General features: G+C 38.2%; 1 protein-coding gene across 1 annotated transcript in view; it reads left to right on the top strand.

Moving 5' to 3' along the window:
• GOLPH3 (golgi phosphoprotein 3) overlaps window positions 1-18,401 on the top strand; it is a 34,265-nt gene extending 15,864 nt beyond the window's left edge. Inside the window, exons 2-4 of the mRNA XM_080638794.1 lie at window positions 6,064-6,195; window positions 13,493-13,607; window positions 16,802-18,401. Coding sequence (XP_080494920.1) covers window positions 6,064-6,195; window positions 13,493-13,607; window positions 16,802-17,226 — 672 coding nt within the window. The 3' untranslated portion in view covers window positions 17,227-18,401. The remainder of the gene's footprint in view (window positions 1-6,063; window positions 6,196-13,492; window positions 13,608-16,801) is intronic.
• Window positions 18,402-21,731: the final 3,330 nt, after the last annotated feature.

Genomic DNA, 21,731 nt, shown 5'->3' with positions numbered 1-21,731 from the left:
GTGACACATGCTATGTAAATGTTAGAAATAGGATCTTTGCTAATTGTGTTAAGCCAACATGAAAATCGGTCCCACAGATAACATTTAAACTAGCAGACTACTCAATTTATTTTGCCCAATACTTCAAATGACCTAAACTGACTTTCAAAGTTGTTTGTGTGGGTTTTGTTTGTTTGGCTTGTTTTGTTCTCCAAAGTTCTACATTTGCTTTAGTTAGTCCATCTCAGGCTATACGTCTGTTGACAAGTGTTTCTTCTTATTCCTATCTTATTAGTAGAACTGAACTTTGCATTTTCCATAGGTGTCCAAAATATATTTTTATTATGCTGGCATGTAAATTTGGTGAAGGTGACTAAATAAACCTGGATATAATTGCCCTCAGTAACTTACCATGATGCCAGCAAGCACAGAATATTTTCCATCATGTTTATCTGTGATTTCTGAGAACATGACATAAAAATAGTCTGCCACATATTGGAAAGTATAGATAGCAAGGAAGAAACCTGTGTTTGGGAAAGTGAAACACTTGTTTGTTTATAAACAAAACAGTAGTTTTATGCCTCAGAACTTTTATACCTGTTGCTACTACCAACACAGTATTTGAATGCCATCCATGCAGAAGTAATAGAAGTAATAGCAAACTCCAGCAGAGTTCAGGAAGTATGTTTTTTTCTCTACCTTTCACCATCCAAGTAGATCTGGTTGATTTTTTTTTTTTTTTTTTTGTCTGAAATATTTTTCTAATGGAAAACAAGCTACCTGTAAATTCAGAATTTACAGTTTGCTAAAGTGAAAGCTTTCTTTAACCTATATTGTGCATCCTGGCCAAGAAACCCTGAAGTTAGGGGTTTTGTGTCTTCTTGATAGACCATCAGATCAAAGCTAATACTTTCAAAATCTGAAGAAGCTGTAATTGGCGTTTATCTTGGCTTCCTGTTACTTCCCAAGCTGGCCATCTCCTTTTCTGGTGGGGCTACCCATCAGAAAAGGATTAAACCAGCATTTTCTCTCTGCTGTCTCTACATGAAGTTTCAGAATTTGTGTTCTTCACCATTTTTTGAAGTGTTTGTTTGTGTCTTTTGTAAATTAAGAACTTGGAATTTCCTGAGAACAAGAATTCAGGAGTTTGGGTAGCTGTAGTCATTTTTCTCTTTCAGAAGGTGTAGTTTATTTCCATTTGGCTGCCATAGATCTTTTGCTTCTAGGTAGAGGGTGCTAGGTGGGGGATTAAGGGGTATTATTAAGTCTGAATGTAAAATGAAAAGGCTTTTACTAAGAAAAGTATAGACTGGGTAGTGTTATATGCATTATTCCAGGGAAACTCTGCTATTGTGGTTCTTCATAAGTGTAAATTGAGTCTGAATCAGGGCTGTTGTAACCCTCAGTTATCTATTATGCCTTTATAATGCTTTTTTGAAAGACATACAAAGCTGATTTCCATTAGCCATGGCTCTGTGGTCTGCGAAGTAATCTGTAATAGCCTGAGACTCCCTGGGTTGTATCAGGGAATGCATTGGCAGCTACAGTCTACAGAATTATTGTACAGCACAATGTAAACAGGTGGCCTTAACCAAGTAAGCTAAACACAGAATTTTTATTTCTCTTATTATCATGTGTATATCTTAAAGACTCAGGCTTGGAACTCTGCAAGTGTTTCTTTTATTTTCTTTTGAATCTGAGAGATTTTAGTGGATTTTTCACTCTTTTCTGGTCTGTGCCAGGTATAGTGCTATTGGCACCTATTCTGCGTTAACTGAAGAGTCAGAGAAAATGTATATTTCTGTAGCGGGGAGAGATTTTTAGTAACTCTTATGTTGTAAAATGTAAAAAATACTTTAACTAAAAGATTACCTGGTCTTGTGTGAGTCTTTTCTTCATCACTCTAATCCATTAAAGATTTGTTCTTCATTTGTTCCTCAAGAAATATTTTGAGGTAATGTCCATAAATGTGAAATGACATCAGTTGTACGGAGTGCTTCAATAAAATATTTCAATATCCACCAAATTCTGAATGCTGTTGTATTATGTATGTGTTTTCTCTCTGTAGTTTGTTCATCTACCTGTGGCTTTATTATAGCATACACAGATGATCCCAATAGGTTTTTCGAAGCTGGGTGATAATTTTTGAATTGCTGAATGACATTATTTATTTGTCTATGTAGGAGTTTTCATAATTTTCAGCAGTCCTTAGACACACTTTTTGCAAGTCCTAGGACCTTATTCCATTTTAAGTATAGCTTTGTGAAGTTTGAGAACCAGGGACCTGGAGGCAAACTGGGAAAGCATGTTGTTAGAGAGTGATATGAATTAAAGTTTGCACTGTTTTATATACAGGTATGAGCTGGGGTATTCCTACAGTAAGTAGAAGGAAGCTGCAAGAGCTTGTGCTTTGCTTAGTAGAGCTAGAGCCAGCATTTTGGTAAGGATTAGTTGTTTGTACATCTGTATATCACACAGCTTTGTCCCTCTCAGAGCAGAGACAAGAATGAGATGGCTGCTCACTGTAAGAAGCATATTTTGCTGTCTTGTTGGCACCACCATCTGTGTGAGCAGATCTGAGAAAATCCTTGAGGGCCACAAATTCAAATCTTTATAAATCTCAAAGTGATAAGTTACTGTATTGTATGTCACACTAAGATGAGATGGGGAAGGGTGCTGCTGTATGAGGGAGAGTGTCACAGTTTGACAGAAAAGTGCAGCTAAAGAGGCAAGGAAAAAGCAGGGAATGAAAGATAAGGTAGGCTGGGTAACACCCTGAGGTATAGGACAGTCGTTAGGAGATGGACTGTAGTGAGAGTTTCATGTGAATAATGGCTAACTGAACTGGAAGACCTCTGTGAGCTGGAAATCAAATAAAGGGAATGGGAAGAGGAGAAAGCGAGTAAATGCTGGAGGTGGTGGGAGAGAAATGGCCTAATGAACATGGATTTTGGATAACAGTCTAAGCACAAAGTGGATTTTTGTTGTAGCTCTGTGCTTTCCATACCTGGGTGGAAAGTCTGAGCTTTCAAAGTTAATACAGTAACAAGTTTCTATTACAAACTATTCTCATTTCCCTTTATGCTTGTCTAGCAAATTAGTTTTTACCTGAAAATTCTAGGTCAGCTCTGACATAAAATGCTTTTGTGCTGTGTTTGTGTAAATAAACATGTCAGTTGTAAATATTCTTTTGATCTTTGAATCAGTGTACTGTTAAAATTTGTCTTGCAAGCTATTCATAGCTTGAAGTGCTGTGGTAGCGCAATTGCTGTCAGATAAAAATAATTCCCTGCCTTGTGAGATCTCTTTTTTTCTTTTCCTGATGCTTAGCAACTTTAATGATGTAAGTATTTCATTGAGGTTGGATGTTTATATAATTATAAAAGACTTGTAGGAAGAAGGGTAAAGTAAAATTATTTGGTGTTGTGTTTGTGAGAAAACTAGTGCTGTTTGAGAGCATTAAATGGTGGAATGACTTGCATCTATAAATAGTGGCCTTTGATCTTCAATCTAAGTGTTCTGAGGCTGTTAGGTGTTTCAAATAACAGTGAGAACAGTGGTAAATGATCAAGCTAAATCCCTATCCTGTTCCATAACCTGTAATGAGCAGTGAGGTAACCTGTTCAGGGAATGGTGTGGATAGAATGACAAATTCTCCATCAGTGTACACTGACTTCAACTGTATGGGAGCTTTCAAAGCCATGTGTGGTTTACAGATACATTGCTGTCTGTCAGACTTTGTTATCAATCTGCTGTGAGTTTAACTTCTATTTAAAGGGTATTTTAAAAAACTTCTGCTTTCATGTAAAAACAGTTGAAACATAGAAAAGAAGTTGGCCTCTTACTTTTCTAACTGGTGAGCTAGGTTCATTTAAAACATTTTAGACCTTGTCTGTGGGAAAAGAAAAGGCAATTTTTTCCTGTGCAGATAGTACATTATTTATGCTCCCTCTCTGTGTATTACTGTTATTCTCTCTACTTCTTTTGCTTATTTTCTGCACTATTTATAACCTCCTTAATAGTCAGTAGTTCTATAATGCTGTTACTGTTTCTCTTGTGCACTTTTTTATAGTTACGCTGTATGCCATTTAAATTGGGTGTCAAGAAGCTGTTCCCAGTGTTGAAGATAAATGTCTGCTTCTACTCATTTTCAGTCATACCAAGAAGTTTGAGTTAACTTAAAGGATGATTTAGTTAGACTATTATGTGCTTAACTGACTTTCCGTGAAGGTTTCTTCAGTTGTCTGAGGTCTTTGCAGTAAGTGCCAAAACCAATTGGTCCATCTGCCTAAATTATCTGGAAAGATCAGTTTAATGGATTAAAAAATGTTCAGGATGACACCAGCTGTTCTAAAGCATCTCCTTTCTCACTCTGGTCATAGCAGTATAATTGAAATACAGTGTTCCTTCTCTAGTGGTTCATCTGCAAACTCCTTACCTGCTGGGGTGGAAGGTGGAAACTTATGCATTCTCATGACTTTGATGTCATCTAACCCAATAGAACAAGCAGTTCCATTTACGAAAAATATAATCTTTTTGAGCTGCCTTTCAGGATCACTTCATTAAAAACTGTTGGATGGCTGTGCAGTCTCCATCACTGGAAGTTTTCAGGACTTGCCTGAATAGAACTCTGAGCAACTTGGCCTGACTTAATAGCTGAACCTGCTTGCAGCAGGAGGTTGGACTAGAGATCTCCTGTGGTCCTTTCCAGCCTGAGTTTCCCTGTCATCCTCTATTTCTCTGCAGCTCACTATAAAAAGAAACTCAGTTTTCATTACTGAAGGGAAAAAATAGCACTTCAATTGTTTGCATAATTATAAAACATTTTTTGTGAACAGAAAGAAGTGGATATTGTGCCACAGCTGTAACTTTGTGCAGTAGATGTTTAGTTTGTGTATTTTGTCTGATTTCAAAAATTACTATGTAAAGAGACTGTTTAATTAGAAATAGTGAAATGTAGGAGTCTCTTTTTTGTTGTTGTTTTTATTTTTTTACCCTCCCCATCAAGCAAATATTGCTCCTTATCTTGCATAGTTTTCGGCAAAGAAATATCTGGTGCTAACCAAAATCTTGATTTACGGGAGGGCTGACTTATGAGAGTAGCTGTTGCTTGCAAAGTATCAGCTGTGATTAGAAGACTGATTAAATAACTTGAAATGTCTTTCTAACCTTTTATTTATGGCCTTTTAAGCAAATATCTGTGACATATTTCAGTAGTTACTCTCAAGAATCAGAACTTTGTAGACTTTTCAGAAATATTGGTCATCTGTGTAATACAGGTCTTGAAAACAGTGAAGTGCTATATAGAAATAAGTATTCTAATATTCCTGGAAATCTGTATTTAATGGCATGCATTAGTTAGGGACTGATTTGTAAGTCCAGTGGATTTCAGATGCTTGTCTCTTATGTATCTATATTGGCAGAATAGAATAAAATTGCATTGCTGGATGTCACATGGTTGCTTTTTTGCGGTCTGCATAAGAATATTGGGTATTAAGTTTTAAAAATATGTTTTCAAAGGATTTAAATAACAAAATAGCTTTTCTAAATAGTTGCTTGAAAACTTTTTTCTTTTGGTTTACTATATTCAAGCTAAAAAATCAGTTCTCTGTTTTGTACTGATTGCCACATTTATGTTTCCTGTACATTTCATACTTTACTTAATATCTATTTTCAGCTTATTATTACTTTATCAGTGCCATATAGTTTATGGATGTAATATCATATTAAAATCTCTCGGGAAACTCAGATAAGCGTGTGTGATGTAGGTAATGCCAAATGCTTGGTGTCTTAAAGGTAGTAAGGTTAGTTTGTCTATGTATAAACTACACTTTGTATCTTGTAGTTGTTCATATATCTGTCTGTTTCGTTTTGTATCACTTCCCTGAGGTTTCCATGTTTCCTCGAAGAGCAGAAGACTAAAGTGACTAAGGGGATGAGTCTGTTTCTCTTTCAGGAGAGGTGGTTGTGATGCTACTTCAGATCCGTGTGAAGGCAGGAAAACTGCTTAGAGAATGCAGTAAGCCTCATTTTCTGTTTGCTTTGTGGAGATGGAGATTTCTTACTGTCTGTCATTCTTCACAGGGTTATACGTCATTCTGGAATGACTGTATCTCCTCAGGATTGCGTGGCTGTATGTTAATTGAATTGGCACTGCGAGGGCGTCTTCAGCTAGAGGCTTGTGGAATGAGGCGCAAAAGTCTACTAACAAGAAAGGTAAGTGGAAGAAAATGATCACAGTTACTTTCATATCGTGCTTCAGGAAGTACAGGACCTGTAAATTACATTGGTTCTAAGAAAAAGACTTCTTATTTTCTTTACGTGGGCATAGAGATCCTGAAGTGACGTGAGTTAGATGCACAGAGTTAAGTGTTTCAGTGGTGAGCTGACGTGCCTTCAGTACTTGTTCTCTGCTTCTGTTCTCTTGACGTGTTCCTGCAACTGTTGGGAATCTTGTTCAAATATTTGGCAGTGGGTCTGGTCAGGGTGCAGTGACAGCCATTACTGCTGAGAGCCAGTACCACTGTTTGTGATACCACTGCTGAAGGAAGTGGCTTGTGCAAGTTGATGAGATGTGGGCTAGAGCTGAAAAGAATAGCTGCCAGCCTGCCAGCTGTATCCTTCAAGCCACTAGTTTATTCTGGTGAACACGATGTTGCAGTTTGTGCATGGGAACAGAAGGAAACTATGCTTGTACCTTGGGCCCCCAGAAAACAAAATTCTATCTAGTTTGAGCATGAGTGGTGTATTAAATATATTGTACCACTCACTGACCTTTTGAGATGGCCAAATTTTTAAGGTCTCTTATTAAATTAGGTGAAGATTTGAGAGCTTAATTTATTACTTTTGCCGCTGGATTTTTCCTTTGTACAAAATGTGCAAAGTCAGAGTGTCAGAAAAATTTTTACTTCATCAGCATTAGAGGATACTTACTCTACAAGATTAATGAAAACATGGTCAAATGTTGTTTATCCACAACAGATAAATTCTTTTTTATGGCACTTTTCTCTGTCAATACTATCTTTTGCTAGCTTTTTTAAAGTAAAGCTTACAGATTCCCCAACCTTCTCCCAACTTCATGCTCTTGAATCTAACCTCTGTTCAGACAAACAGCTCCTACTTGTTTTAGCTCCATTTAAAGCATACTCAGCATTAATTATTTTGCGTATTTTTTTTCTCCAAAACTTTTGGCTTCTTAGGCATATAGGAATGTTTTTAGTAGTTTTTTTTTTGTTGGTTGTAGTAAACACTGTCAGCTCTATCAACCTGAAATTTTAATTATGTACTGTTTTTTGCTTATTTCTTTTGAAAATGGCAAATTAACCTGTGCATATCTACAAGAAAGAATGTAAGCAAGTTATTGTCTTTTTTTTTTTTTTCCCCTCAGTGTTTTATTTTGTGTGTTTTTGTTGGTTTGGAGGTGGGTGGTATTTTTTTTTTCATGGTTGTTTTCAGGTTTTTTGTTTGGTTTTTTTTTTTTTAATTTTAATTTTTGTTAAATTTTATCATGGTGGTTTAGGGGTGGGTAAGTGTGTTTGTTTTCTCCTCCCCTTCTCTTAATTAAGCTACCCAATATTAAAGGTTTTGTTCTTTCTTCTGCTGTAAGGCAATTGAGATTTCTTTTTGCAGGCAGGAGGATTCTGTGAAAAAAACTTTAATTTAAAATTTAAATGAAGATTGGTTTCTGCTTAAGTAATTTCTTGCACATAAAATCCCTATCTGATGATATGTTTCAGATTTCTTCTCCTGCACCAGCTCTCAGTTTAGAAATTATTTCCATGAATGACTTGTATTGGTTTGTGCCTTACTTTAAGTTTTGCATTAACATAAAATTTCAGTCTTGTTTCTGTGCTGGCTAGATTTAGATGCCTCAACTTTACCAAGTGTCTTCCTTGACTCCCTTTTGCAGGCTTTGCTCCCCCTGCCCTCAGCTTAGGCTGTGAATTAAATACTGTGCTTAATGAGTGGAATGAGCTGTCTAGTTGCATCCAAGGTTGTGATTCATGGCAGTATCATTTTCTATACCTTGTGTCATCCAGATTAGCCCTTCTTCATCCTTATGTCAGGTCCATCTTTCAATTTTGTGGGAAGGTAAAACCTCCTAAAAACTCAAAACTTTGATTTGTGAATCAAAACCCTGTATTTTCAAGCCATGATCTGAAGGGAGGAGTTTAGTCTTCAGTCACTTTAGCCTGAGTTGCAAATCAGATGAGTAGTACTGTCTTTGCAAAGAGACTTACTGGAGTCTCTCTTGGATTGTTACTAGCATTTTTGCAGCCTTGTCATGTAACCCCTCTGGCTGAAAACCAATTCACTTCTTCAATCAGCTTATTTTTTAGTTTAGTTGCTTTCTTGATCTCATCATCAGGTGTGGCACAAGTGAGACTGCTGGCACAAGCAATAAGTGAGCACAAGAAGAAGGCAGAACTAGTTCTTTGAACAGTAGTATGTATTTGTGACCAGCTAACTGTGGCCTTCCTCATACAGCTGACTGAAAAGATTGCTAGTTACAATGATTTGCACTTCAAGCCCTAAATCGGGTAGATCTTTGATAATTTTTGCAGGTTTTAAGACAGAACTTCAGAATGGATCAAGCTATGTTAAATTCATGCTTGAATGCCATAGGGAGACAAATGAGACTAGAAAAAGTGGCAGACAATATGATGTACTTCATGTTGTAGCATCCGCTTAAATTTGGGTTAAGGGTATGTAATCATTGCATAGAATCAACCAACCAGGTTGGAACAGACCTTTAAGATCATTCAGTCCAACCCTTACCCCAGCACTGCCAAGGCCACCACTAACCCATGGCACTGAGGGCCTTGTCTACACGGTGTGTGAACAATTGCAGGGACGGTGACTCCAGCACTGCCCTGGGCAGCCTGTTCCAATGCCTGAGCACCCTTTGGGGAAGGAATTGTTCCTCATCTCCGTCTAAAACTCCCCTGGCGCAGCTTGAGGCCATTTCCTCTTGTTCCATCCCTTGTTCCTTGGGAGCAGAGCCCAGCCCCTTGCTGGCTCCATCCTCCTGCCAGGCAGTTGTAGGGAACAATAAGGTCCCTCCTGGGCCTTCTCTTCTCCAGACTAAACTCCTACAGGTCCCTCAGCCGTTCCCCATCACATTTGTGCTCCAGGCCCTGCACCAGCTGCGTTGCCCTTCTCTGGCCCCGCTCCAGCATCTCAATGTCTCTCTTGTAGTGAGGGGCCCAGAGCTGAACCCAGGATTTGAGGTGCAGCCTCACCAGTGCCCAGTGCAGGAGCACAATCCCTGCCCTGGCCCTGCTGCCACACTGGTGCTGATACAGGCTAGGATACTGGTGGCTTCCTGACTGCCTGGCCACAAGCTGCTCATGTTCAGCTCTATCAGACAGCACCCCCAGCTCCTTTCCTCTGAGTAGTTTCCAGTCGCTCTTCCCCAAGCCTGAAGCATTGCAGGGGGTTGTTGTGGGCCAAGTGCAGGACCCGGTGCTTTGCCTTCTTGAACATCATCCCATTTGCCACAGCCCATGGATCCAGCCTGTCCAGATCCCTCTGCAGAGCTTCCTACCTTCCAGCAGATCAACGCTCCCACCTGACTTGGTACCATCTGCAAATTTACACATCCCAGTATGGAGCAGTATGAACCAGTTTGCACCAGTACAGACCAATATAGGCCACTATGGCCCCAGATACTGCTGGGGTTTCAATATCACAGTGCTCTCAGTCCCTGCTGCAGGTGCTTCTGCTCATCCTCCACCATCCCCCATCCTTGCTGGTGGTCTTTTTAGAGGGACACCCCAAATTAGGCACCCCTCCACTCTGGAGCTGCCCCCCAGCTCCCTGATACCAAAGGGAGGGGAGTTGCAGTGCTCCATCATTTTGGAGTTCCATCTACTGGTATCAGTTTTAGAAATAAATATTTAAATGTTGAGGTTTATGTATAAATAAAGTAATTTCTAGGACTGGTGGTTATTGAAGATAGAAAATAGTACTCTCTGCTGCCCTACAACCTCAGACAGAAAACCAAGCAATTAGAGTTCTTAAAAGAAATCCCACCAGATTCTTGGCAGATTAACTTCAGTATTTTACAGCTAACAGTTCTGAGTTATTAATTTATGAGTGAATTTTTGTATTAAAACTAAATTATGAAGTTTACTTAAAAATCAACACAAGAAGTGCTTAATCTTGAACGTTGCTTAATTATAAAGCTGCATTTTGGAAAATGCAAATCAGGTATCTTGTATAATTGAAATTTCCTCAGCAGCTGGATGCAGGGCAAATCTAGTACCAAATACATCACTGAGAAATTGGAATAAATGAAGACTTTTTGCAGTAAGGCTGAGAGTACCATCTCTGAAGAGCCAGGATCTTAGGTTCTTTCTCTACCTTACCTCCTCTGTTAAAGATAGAAAAACATTCTCCCTTGTGGATGTTCAACCTTCTGTGGTGATTTAATTCACAAGAGCCCTAATCCGCTTGATTTCCTGCTGCTTTTGTGCTGTTATGACTCTGAAGAGTTAGCCAAGCTTATTCACCAATTAATCCTTTAAGAAAGAGCAGATCCGCGAAGATAGGAGGGATGTGGCTAGTTTTCCATGGTTGCTTGACTGCATGTGTTGGGAAGGGAAGGGGTAGAGAAGTGTGAACCACTTTTCACTTTCTGTTGGAGTACAAAGAAGAATTTGTCCCATGAACAGTCAGTGTAACAGGGAAGTGAGAAGAATCACTGAATCACAGACTGGTTTGGGTTGGAAGGGACCTTAAAGCTCATCTAGTTCCAGCCACCTGGCATGGGCAGGGACACGTTGCACTCGAGCAGGTTGCTCCAAGTGCTGTCCAACCTGGCCTTGAACACTGCCAGGGATGGGGCATCCACAGCTTCTCTGGGCACCCTGTGCCAGCACCTCACCATGCTCACGGGGAAGAATTTCTTCCTGATATCTAGCCTAAATCTCACCTCTGTCAGCATAAACGCATTCCACCTTGTCCTGTCACTACAGACCCGTGTGAAAAGCCTCTGTCCAGATATCTTGTATCCTCCTTTAGGCACTGCAGCTGCTCTAAGGTTTCCCCAGAGCCTTCTTTTCTCCAGGCTGAACAACCTCAGGTCTCTCAGACTCTCCTCAGAGGAGAGGTACTCCTGCCCTCAGATCATCTTCCTGGCCTCCTCTAGACTTGCTTGAGCAGGGAAGAAACAATGCTGTATGCCTGGCTGCAGAGAACTGTAAACTTGGAGACAAAATTGTGCATTGTGGCTTCACAAGAGCTTATGGAGTCCTGAATGAACTGAATAGGAAAGTCTTTGTTCCTTACAGCTCTTTTCTTTAAAAGGCTGTATGTTTTGGCTCATGCTGTTGCAGTGCATTATATTCAGGCTAGCTTTTTAAATTTCTTTGCAGTGGTAGAAAGAAGTATCTTAACCTCAAATAAGGAAGGCTGTTTTCTGAACTTTTTTTAAAAAACCCTTATGTGTATCCTAAACTTAAAAGCATTTTTTTGTCTCTTCATTGAGGTTTGTTTTGGGTGGTTGGTGGTTTTGTTTTGTGGGTTTTATTTTGTTTTGGGGTTTTTTTTAATAATAATAAGGTAAGAAAGGTGATTTCACATCTTGCATGTTAATGTGAAATGGTGAGCAGCAGGTTACCAGCTGCAACAGGCTGGAGCAATCCAGTGTAATGAAGATTACTTTAATAAGACACTTCAGAGAAACTAAAATACTGCTGCAAAGTCAGTTTTGAAAAGAAGAAATGATAGATAAGTTGGGTGCGTTTAGGCTAATTTTTTAGGCTAATTATTAAAGGAGTATCTGACAGGTGGCTATTAATAGCCACAATCTAGCAGCTTAAAAGCCCAACTTGAAGCATACTGCTGTATAATTAAAGAACAGACACTTCAAAACAAAATCAGAATCTTGATATAAAACTGCAAGACATGACACCATTACATGTACTTAATAGAGGTCTTGAGTGATGCTGTGGTGGAAGCTTGTAAATCAGAAAGACAAACATGCATTGTTTGTGTTTTTTAAAAAAGGAGTTGCCTGGATTAAAATGTAGTTGTGTTCTTAAAACCAAACATCCAAGGGTTATGGTTGAAGTGATCTCCAGCTCCCCAAAATGGAGACCTGCACAGGATCTCAAGAGACCATTTAATCTTGATGCAGTAAGAGATAATGAGGTTTCTCTGTTTTTCCCTAGCAGATGTTTAGTCTTAAAATTCTCTGTTGAATGCAATTCAGCAGCTCCCTGCCTGCTTAACAGTTTAATTTGCCTGTTGAAGCTTTTGACAGTACATCCTGCTCTTCTGTATTTCCAGAAAAAGCTGATATCTTTTATTTTTTCCTGAAATAGGCATCATAAAATACTCTGATACCTTCTTTGTAAAAATACCTCATATGCTTTTGTTTTAGATCTAAACAAACTTTGCCCTTTGTTGCTGTCATTGTGGACCACTCCATTCTTGCTGATTTTTTTTAATAAAATTCTCATTTTCTCTGCTTTATATATACCATCTAAATTGGAAATAATTTTCCAGGTATGACCTCTTAGGTATTCACAGAGATCTCTCCAGCAATTTTCATTTCATCTCCGTGACTTTTCACACCTCTCAGTTTGGGATCATCTTGCCAGTATTAAAGCTGTCTTTATATTGCAGCTCATTTCAGTGTCATCTCAGAGCCTATGAAAATGTACTGCACTCTACTGTTTATACTAAGGATGACTAGAACTACAGAACAGAACTAATGGGATGTATTTCTAAAGGACACTTAAAGCTTTTCCAGAACACCTGACTCCTGTGAAGTGTTACAAAAAAAAAAAAAAAAAAGCCACTTTCTCTTGCTACTTCTCTTATATATTGTGTTATTTTTCCATCAGTTGCCTGTTACCTCTTTACCTGATGCTTTAAGGTGCTAATTTGTAATTAAGTGCAGTCTTTTGAATAAATTGACTTGAAGCGGTAAAATGGACTGCTATCAGAGAGTAGTTTAACACTATATTAACTTTATTTTGGGAAGGAAGTGAATGACCTGGCTGGGTTAGTGGAGTATCTTTCTTAAAGATTAGGCATTTGGGCATGTTATTAATGCTATGGGGTTAAGGTTAATTCAAGTTACAGATAACCTATAGATAACCTATAAATAAAGCTATATTAAGACATAGCTTTCTAACTAAAATCCTAGATAGGTTTGGGGGTCTATTTTTCAACAAATAGGTGGTTTGGTTTTTTTGGGTTGTTTTTTTTTTTTTAGGTTCTTAGAGATGGTTCCTTATTTTTTAAGATTTCTTTAGTTTTGATAGCAGATAGTGGTTTTTGGTTTTTTTTGTTTTTTTGTTTTTTTGTTTTTTTTTTGGTTTTGTTTTTTTTTGTGTTTTTTTGTTTGTTTGTTTTTTGTGTTTTTTTTGTTTGTTTGTTTGTTTGTTTTTTGGTTGGTTTTTTTTTTTTTTTAGTATTATTATTTTTTTCCCCCCAAGTTTTACTGGTGAATGTTTGTAGTATATGAATTAAGTCAAAATACTGTTTTATTCTATTGTAGGTGATTTGCAAGTCAGATGCTCCTACAGGGGATGTTCTGCTCGATGAAGCTCTGAAACACATAAAAGAGACGCAGCCTCCTGAAACAGTACAAAATTGGATTGAACTGCTTAGTGGTAAGCCTTGGACGTTATGTATTTGCTTTTTGCCCCCAATAAAGGTAATTACCTAGCATCACTAGAGATTATACTATAAGGTTTTGAGGGAGAAAGTATGCAAAAAAGTTAATTAGTGTGTTCTCTAGGGTAGTCTCTTGTTGATTGTAGCCTGTAATCAAGTATAAGTAACTGTTGCTTTTGACTTGGTACAGAAAGGATCTATATGGAAGTGTCAGAGGACATATCAACTCTGTGGAAGAGGTGCCTTCTGCTGTTTCTGAAGTAAATCAGGACTGCACCCTGGAGATATAACTGCCTTTCTCTGTAATTGGAAATCAGGGTTAGTGAAAGTTTGGAGTATAGGTGTATGGATTCAGTGTTCAGATATTTTTGATAAAGAAAGGAGATAAGGAGATTGCCACACAGATGTGAAAATTGAGGATTATTTGGCCAGTAATCATGAAGAAACAGAGTCAGGAGCTCTATTTTTTCATTAAGTGAACAAATTTAATAAATATTTTAAAGTGTTAGATGTTTCTTCTTGTTCAAAACAAAGTCTTCAAGATAAGTACTTCACACACAGCACTTTCTGCACAGCTAGTATGTTGTGGAAAAAAAACAACAAAACAAATGAATTATCGGATTTCGTTTTTACAGTTAGAGTTAACATTTTTTTCGTATACATTGCCAACAGTTGAATCCTCAGGATGCATAAATTAAACTGAAATTAACAATGACCATCTTCTAACATGCAGTGCTTTTACTGGGTTTTTGGGGGTTTTCTTGTTTCTGTAGCCTGAATTCATCACCAGGGTTTGTTTTTACAAAACACAGCAGCTTCCTTGGAGTATAGCAGAACTGTACTTCAGCTGTGCCAACATTGCAGGAGAAAAACACACTGTTTTGTCAACATCATGACTGGGTGGTTGGGGTGGGGCGTGGCTAATGATGCTTGAAGTTGTCTATCTGAATCTGTTACTTGCAAGAACTGATAAGTAAGAATTTGGAAAATGAACAAATTTCTCCACCTTTCTCTGCTTGCTTGTTTTCATTATGTTCTTCCCATTCATCCTGTACCACCATAAACAGCCTTCCTTGCACATCATCCACTTCGTACTCCTGTCCTTGGCATCCCTCTTGCTCACTGACTGTAGGCAGAGAAGGGAGACAGGAAAACAAAGCAGTCCTTGTTAGTAGGGGGCATGGCTGCAGCACAGCCTGGCAGTTCAGTTCTTGCTCAGCTCTCCCTCACTTTAACAGCCTGCAAAACCAATACATTTTTCTTGTCCCAAATACATTAATTTGTGCTGACATTTCACCTTCTCTCCCAGTGCAGAGCACATCAAGTTAGGACTGATTTGAAAAAGGTCAGCTAATGAATGAACAATGTTGTATGTTTTCTTTGAGCTAAGCTGTTTCCCTGACCCTGCTGAGCTTTGGCTCTGGGAAAATGGTTATTGTTGGTGTGGTGACCAACACTTGGATCAAACATTTTTACTTACATATGGTTATTAATTACTAGTTCTTGGATGGCATTAGAGTTTTTTGTATTTCTCATGGTTTAGAGGACTGCCCTTTGAAAGGGAAGTATTGTTGTGTTTTGTTAGGTTTTATTTTATTACAAACTTTTTTCTTTAGGGCCTGATCCTTGAAAATAGGTACTCCTGTTGTAATTACCAGCAATGTGAAGAATGTGGCTTGAAGTTACAGTACATATGATTTCAAAGCTATCATGGAAATGTTAATGTGGACTTGTAAGGTCATGTTTGCCAGACTGATGTTGTTTTTAAGATAGCCTCTAAAGGAAGAAAGTGTAGGGCATACAGAAGCCTGGATCAAAATGTCGGGTCTTTTGTAGACATAGCAAACATCTGCCTGTACAAGCAAGTGTCGGTGTAATTGAGGAGATTGGTCACAAGGTGTCAGCACAGAACTGATTTTTGTTGCCGTACAGTCACATCCACCTGATAAATGTAGACAAGTGTAGGAAATAGCCTTTGCCCTTTGAAACGCTATAAGAAAACTACTGTTTAGTGTGTGTGTGTGATAGTTTAATTTATGGTCAAGTTGGGGAATCACATTCAATGAGTGTGGGCCCTACAAGGGACTTGTATAGTTCAGGTGTGGGTGGGTTTTCTGCCTTGCACTATGCATTTGATATCACCTCATTTGTTTACTTAAGTGGCTGTTCCTTGGATACAGCATATGTCACCCTTCATCACAGCAGGAGAAACCTTAAAGTAATCTGTGGGTATTAATTATTGTTGTTGTTATACCAATGAATTTTTTAAAAGCTTTCTGATACAGAAACAAGTTGATACAGAAATTTGTATCTCACTTATGGAAAACTCCCATTTGTATAAGAAATAAGTACTGCTGTTTTTTCTCTGACCACTTAATATGCGTAGATTCTTTTATATCAGGAGGAGATTTTAATACTTATGATAATACTTTATTAGGCTGGACCTAAAACTTTTAGCTTGAGTAATCTCTTAAACAAAGGTGAATTTCTCAGTGCTTAACAATTCTAGCTTTATTGGTAGCTGTTGATGCTGACTTCGTGCTTTTTAAATTCCCTCCTCTACCCACACACAGTCATGCACTCTAAAGAACCCAGTTCTCCTGCCTTGACAAAAATCATTAGAAATAATTTTTATAGAAATATTAAATTCCCTGCCTAATGTGCTTGGATGTACAAACCCCTCACACTCTCACAGTGCATGGTTACTGTTTCACCTGGTGAGGGCAGGAACAGAGAGAATGAAAACCTGAAGAAATGAAGAAATGTACTGGGTAGGTCTGTATTAGCTTGCCTCTGTGGCAGTAAGAAAGGCAATGGCACTTCTTCCAGACTTTGAAATGGTAAAAAGGTGGAAGTAGACAAATATACATGATTGGAGAAGATGTTTATTATTAAACTCTTTCTTTCTCTCTGGTTTGGCTTTTGCTTGTTTGGGGGTTTTTACTTTATACTTCAAATGTACACTGAAGTTTCTCCAAGGAGGCTCTTACATTTTCTGTCTCTGTGTCTTTATCTGGGTAGGTCATATTGGAGAAATGCTGACATTGGCACAGTATTTTAGTGTAATAGTCAGCTATATAAATTTGACACCTCATTGTCCACCACAGTGAGGGGGGGAAGGTGGGGAATTCACTCTAACAGTGCAGCTTAGACTTTGCTTGACCGTTGGGTATTTTGCTTGTCTTTTTAGGTGAAACATGGAACCCACTGAAGTTGCACTACCAACTACGAAATGTCCGTGAACGGTTAGCTAAAAATCTAGTGGAAAAAGGTGTACTGACAACAGAGAAACAGAACTTCCTTCTTTTTGACATGACCACGCACCCTCTAACCAACAACAATATCAAACAGCGCCTCATCAAGAAGGTTCAAGAAGCAGTTCTTGACAAATGGGTGAATGACCCTCACCGCATGGACAAGCGCTTACTGGCACTTGTTTACTTAGCCCATGCTTCAGATGTTCTGGAGAACGCTTTTGCCCCCCTTTTGGATGAGCAGTATGATTTAGCCACAAAGAGAGTGCGGCAGCTTCTGGATTTAGACCCTGAGGTTGAATGTATGAAAGCCAACACGAATGAGGTTCTGTGGGCTGTTGTAGCAGCTTTCACTAAGTAACTGCATTCAGACTGAAGTGTTCTCTCTTTCATGTAAACCAGTTGTTTAGTCTTCTATTGACTCTTCATGTTTTCTGTAATTTGTACCTTCTCACATGATGAATTGGCTTTTGTTTAATGGGAATTATAAGCGGTGTATTCCCTCCTTCTCTGTGTATCTGTATGCAGGATTCTGCTGGTACAAGAGACTCTCCTGTTTAAAAACAACAGAAAAAGGTTTTACTGCCATATTGGCATTCCATTTCCTATTCAGTTTGAGTTATCTGAAATACTTTGTTTAATCTATTTTTCATCTTATTGTTACTGAAGTGGTTTAAATCACCAAAGCTCCATGTTGAAGTGTCTTTCAGGATATTTTGTACACAGATGTTGTTTCAATTATATCTAACAAAATTACTTAAAAGCAGAAATGCCATTAAGCAGCTTTGTCAATAGTTCTTGTAAAATGCCCCATTAATTTTACTTTTTATGTAAGTTTCTTGTGTACTTTTAATTAGAATGATAGCTGAGTCATAAGGCTAGTATGGAAAGGTCCAGTTGTTTCATAAACCAGTTTTGGGATGGGATACATTCCATTATATTGTATATATAGTTCAAATTGTATATTAACAACTGCCCCATCTTAGTATTTTGCAAGATCTACTTAGTTGTACACCTGGTGCCCCTTATTTGCTGTCAGCCATTGCCATTCAATGGAAAGAGAGGCCTCCTGTAAAGAGCATGTATGTGAAAGCTGTTTGTTTCCAATGTCTGCAGAGTTTGCCATCCAGGTATTCTCAGTCTGTGCATTGCCTTTGATAATTAAGTGTACAGAAAGAGACTGCTTTCTATCATTGTTTGTACTTTGTTTTGTTGTTTTTTTTAATTCTCCATCCCTTATGGAAGAGTGACCAGTACAATTCTTGAGTGCAGTTTTTTGTTTCGTACACAAATTAATGTTTGTCTCTTAAATCTCATAATCTATTTTACACTTTAAAAGCAAAAATCCAGTCCTAGCAGTTGTTGCATGTACACGGTTAGCAAATAATGACTGCAATTCAGACAATTAAGATTTCTGTCATGGGACGCTCTGCTATACCTTGATTTTGATTTTTTATTTTTTTTTTTTACATATAATTATGCTGATCAGCACACTATTGTAAAAAAAAATATAAAACTCTGGCTTTTTAAAATTTACTGCCTCTTTGCTACTCCTTGTTCTTCCATTGGTTTCACAGTGTAAATATTTTGCATTGAAAAAATTAAGCAACAATTTACATTTCTTTTTTTTCCCTTCATAACGACGCAGATTTATAGTGGGGCTTACAGGTGTTTAGAAACTTTTTTGGTTAATATTCAGAGCAAGAATACTAGATGGTGTATAACTGTAGAGTAGAAATTTAAGGGTTCTCTTAATCTGTATACTAGCTTTTTACCTGCAGTAAATAAACTATGATCTTGAAAGTGCCTGAAACAGAGCAAGCATGTTACTTTTATTTTTTTGTTGCTAATTAGAAAGGTTTTATTGCTTAACTGAAAGCTTAGTTAATATCCTTCTTATTAGAAAGGGAGAGTTTATATTAAATAGATCAAACTGACATAATCGGCAGTGTCACTCGGATCTGCAGGATTCATGGCTGAGGCAGACCGAGTTAGCTTGAGAGTGTGCAGCTGTGCCTGCTGTAGGTAGACCTCATCTGTCTTAAGCACAACTCTACAGCGTCATCTGTGACTGGAATTCCAATTTTGCACTTAATTTTCAATCATTTAGATGCTTAAGTAGCTGACTTTAAACTACAGCTTAAATTCATCATACCATCAAATTCATATATAACCTTTTTTAATAAAGGTTTTTAAAATATGGTCCTTAACATTTAATAGCACACTGTTCTTTCAGTTCTTCAGTGCTGTTTCCTTAAAAAAAAATGAAGTTAAAAATATATTGTAAGATATTTCAGATTCTGGTTTACAAATAAAAAGACAAGTGTTCTCTCAGTTGTAAGATGCTGTGTTTAACTTTGAGGAGCTTGGGCATGAACTTTGGATGTTTTCTTTTAAACATTTTAAAATGCAATTGCTTTAAGTGGAGGAAAAATGAAAGTTGCCATGTTGATCTTAACATTTGACAGCATAGAGAATACTTTCTGTACTTGCTAGTATATGCTAACTCACTGCTTTCATTGTCTCTCCTGTGATCTGTTTTTTCCTTTTCTGTTGCTCTTTGAAAGGAGAGAAAAATAATTAGGTGGAAAGGTCAGAAATATAGTGGAGTTTTCAGGAGCAAGTTAAGTGTACAGAACTTCTAAAATGACTTTGAAAATCTAAGCTAATTGAAACATGCCTCAGAGTGAAAGTATCTTTTTAATAGTCCCTTTTGTGTCTTCTTGTCTTCGTTCTGTGAGTCTTTTCCATATTCTGGCTGTTTCAGTTTAGGTTGTAGAGGATGTTGGTGTTTTGTCACCCTTACAGCAGACATGGTTTAGAATAAGTTACCTTTTAATGCCCCTCAGAAAGAAGATTTGGGGATTTTTGATTTTTTTTCATGTAGAAGATAACTGCCTACAGTATTTATCAGCTTTATTTTACTTAAAGACAGAACCTCTGTCTGTGATGGGGATAGTTTGTACTGGGTGTTATCAAATAACTGATGTAAGTAATAAAGATTTTCGTGAAGAGCAACAGTGTCTTTTGCTAGACCACCTGGTATAAGCCTGGATGTGCAGGGGAAATAGATGAGCTTTTCCAGTCTTAAGTCCTGTGGTGTACTTCAAAAAACCCAAAGCCTCACGAGCATTACCAGACCATATATCTAACAAGGAAAGGTAAGTTTGGTAGGTTAACAGGAACTGCCTTCATTGGTATTTCAGGTTCTAAGTACATGGTTAAACATGCAAGACTGCTTTGTTCTGCTGAGATTCAGGTACCCTTCTTCCTATTAGCTGCTATTGCAGCTCGCTGAGAGCTGGTTTTAAGACAGTTTGTCTGCTCCAAGTCGTCAGCTCTCAATGGCTGCTTGAAATAAAGACTGCTATCCAAAGCCTGAACTTGAACGTGTGCCTCAAGGAAGAACATAGATTATTCAGGGACACATTCTTTTAAAACAAACTTTCAAATTAATGTCAAGATCAGGATTTTGAAAGTTAAATCCCCAAGCAGTACATATATATGCAGTTTTACAGTCCTTGAGGTTTACATCCTGCTCTCCTGTGGTTTTAGGATGGTGTTACGGTGGTCCTATATAGGATGCTAATGAAACCTGTGTGCCATACACAATGCTTGTGAGGCAAAAATGGCATAAATTGCCTATCAAAGGCTGGTGACTGAGTGCTCATGTGTTCATGTCAATGTTTCCTACAAAGTGAAGATATGTATAAACTAACATGTTCTCTGTGAACTGGACTGAATCTGTACTGAAAAGAAATAAAGCACCCTTTGAAGCTATGAGCTGCAGGTGGTTACTGTGTATCGCATGCATGCAATACCTAAAGGATGGGGTTTTTTTCTCTTTTAATTTGCTAAGTAATTTCTGATTTTATGTGAGGCTCTGGTGTTCACCAGTTTGGGAAACGGAACTTCAAGGCTTCCACCAAAGCCTCAGTTCTGCCTCAGCTGGGCTCCAAGCACTTCAGGTGATCAGAGCCTGTTTGTGTCCTACTTTCTCCTGTTGTCCGTCTATCTATTCACATGGAAGAGGGTTTCCCGCTTCAGAAAAATACAAATTTATTGAAAAAGTAATTAATTCTATGACAATTCTTAATGCATAAAACAAATTAATTAGAAATGAGACACTGTCAAGTGCTTTGTGTCAAAAACAAGTGTGACTTCAGGTGTGTGTAGGAGGATTTTTGGATGGGGAAGAAGCATGGTCAGAGCTGCTGCCCACGCTAATTTCTGAATGAGGTCTGGAGTTTCCTCCCATTGGCTCTTCTTTTTTCTTGCCTACAAAGTAGCAGCACGAAGCCTGTGGAAGGCTGACAGTAAGAAATGCCTTCTGACTCAGGAGGAGAAGGAGTTTCTCCAGGAACAGAAGAAAAGCTAGTTCATAAGATGGCAAAAAAGAACGGAATTAAATGCTGATGACTGGCCTTTGGCTTTCCCTACCATCTCCCCCTCTCCCACCTTTCTGTACTTTGAAACAATTTGCTTTTCAGCTTTTTTTTTTTTTTTTTTTTGTTCTTTCTTTTCTTTGGCTCTTGATCTCTGCTTCTTCTCTTTTCCCTGTTGCTTGGTGACTTCCTGTTTCACGCTTGTGCATGAGTTGTATAGATCTCCAGTCTTGGATGTTTCCACTCTTGCCTTTTTTATTACTAACCTCTTTTTTTTTGCTCTCAGTTTTACTGTCAGCTCGAGCTTGACTCTCCGTTACTCTGTCCTCAGAGTCTCTTTTCCCTCTGCTTTCATTCCCTGCCGATGCTTCAAGGAACCTCCCCTTCTTCAACAAATAGGTTTGTCAATACCATCTGCCTTGGTGGCTGAACTGAAGTAGCAGTCCACTGCTACAGCTTGTAACAGATGGTTTGTTAAGGT

Source organism: Psittacula echo (genome assembly GCF_963264785.1).
Source record: "Psittacula echo genome assembly, chromosome: Z".
Classification (NCBI taxonomy): domain Eukaryota; kingdom Metazoa; phylum Chordata; class Aves; order Psittaciformes; family Psittacidae; genus Psittacula; species Psittacula echo.
The sequence above is the reverse complement of the archived record's forward strand: the minus strand, read 5'-3'. Positions and strand labels throughout refer to the sequence as shown.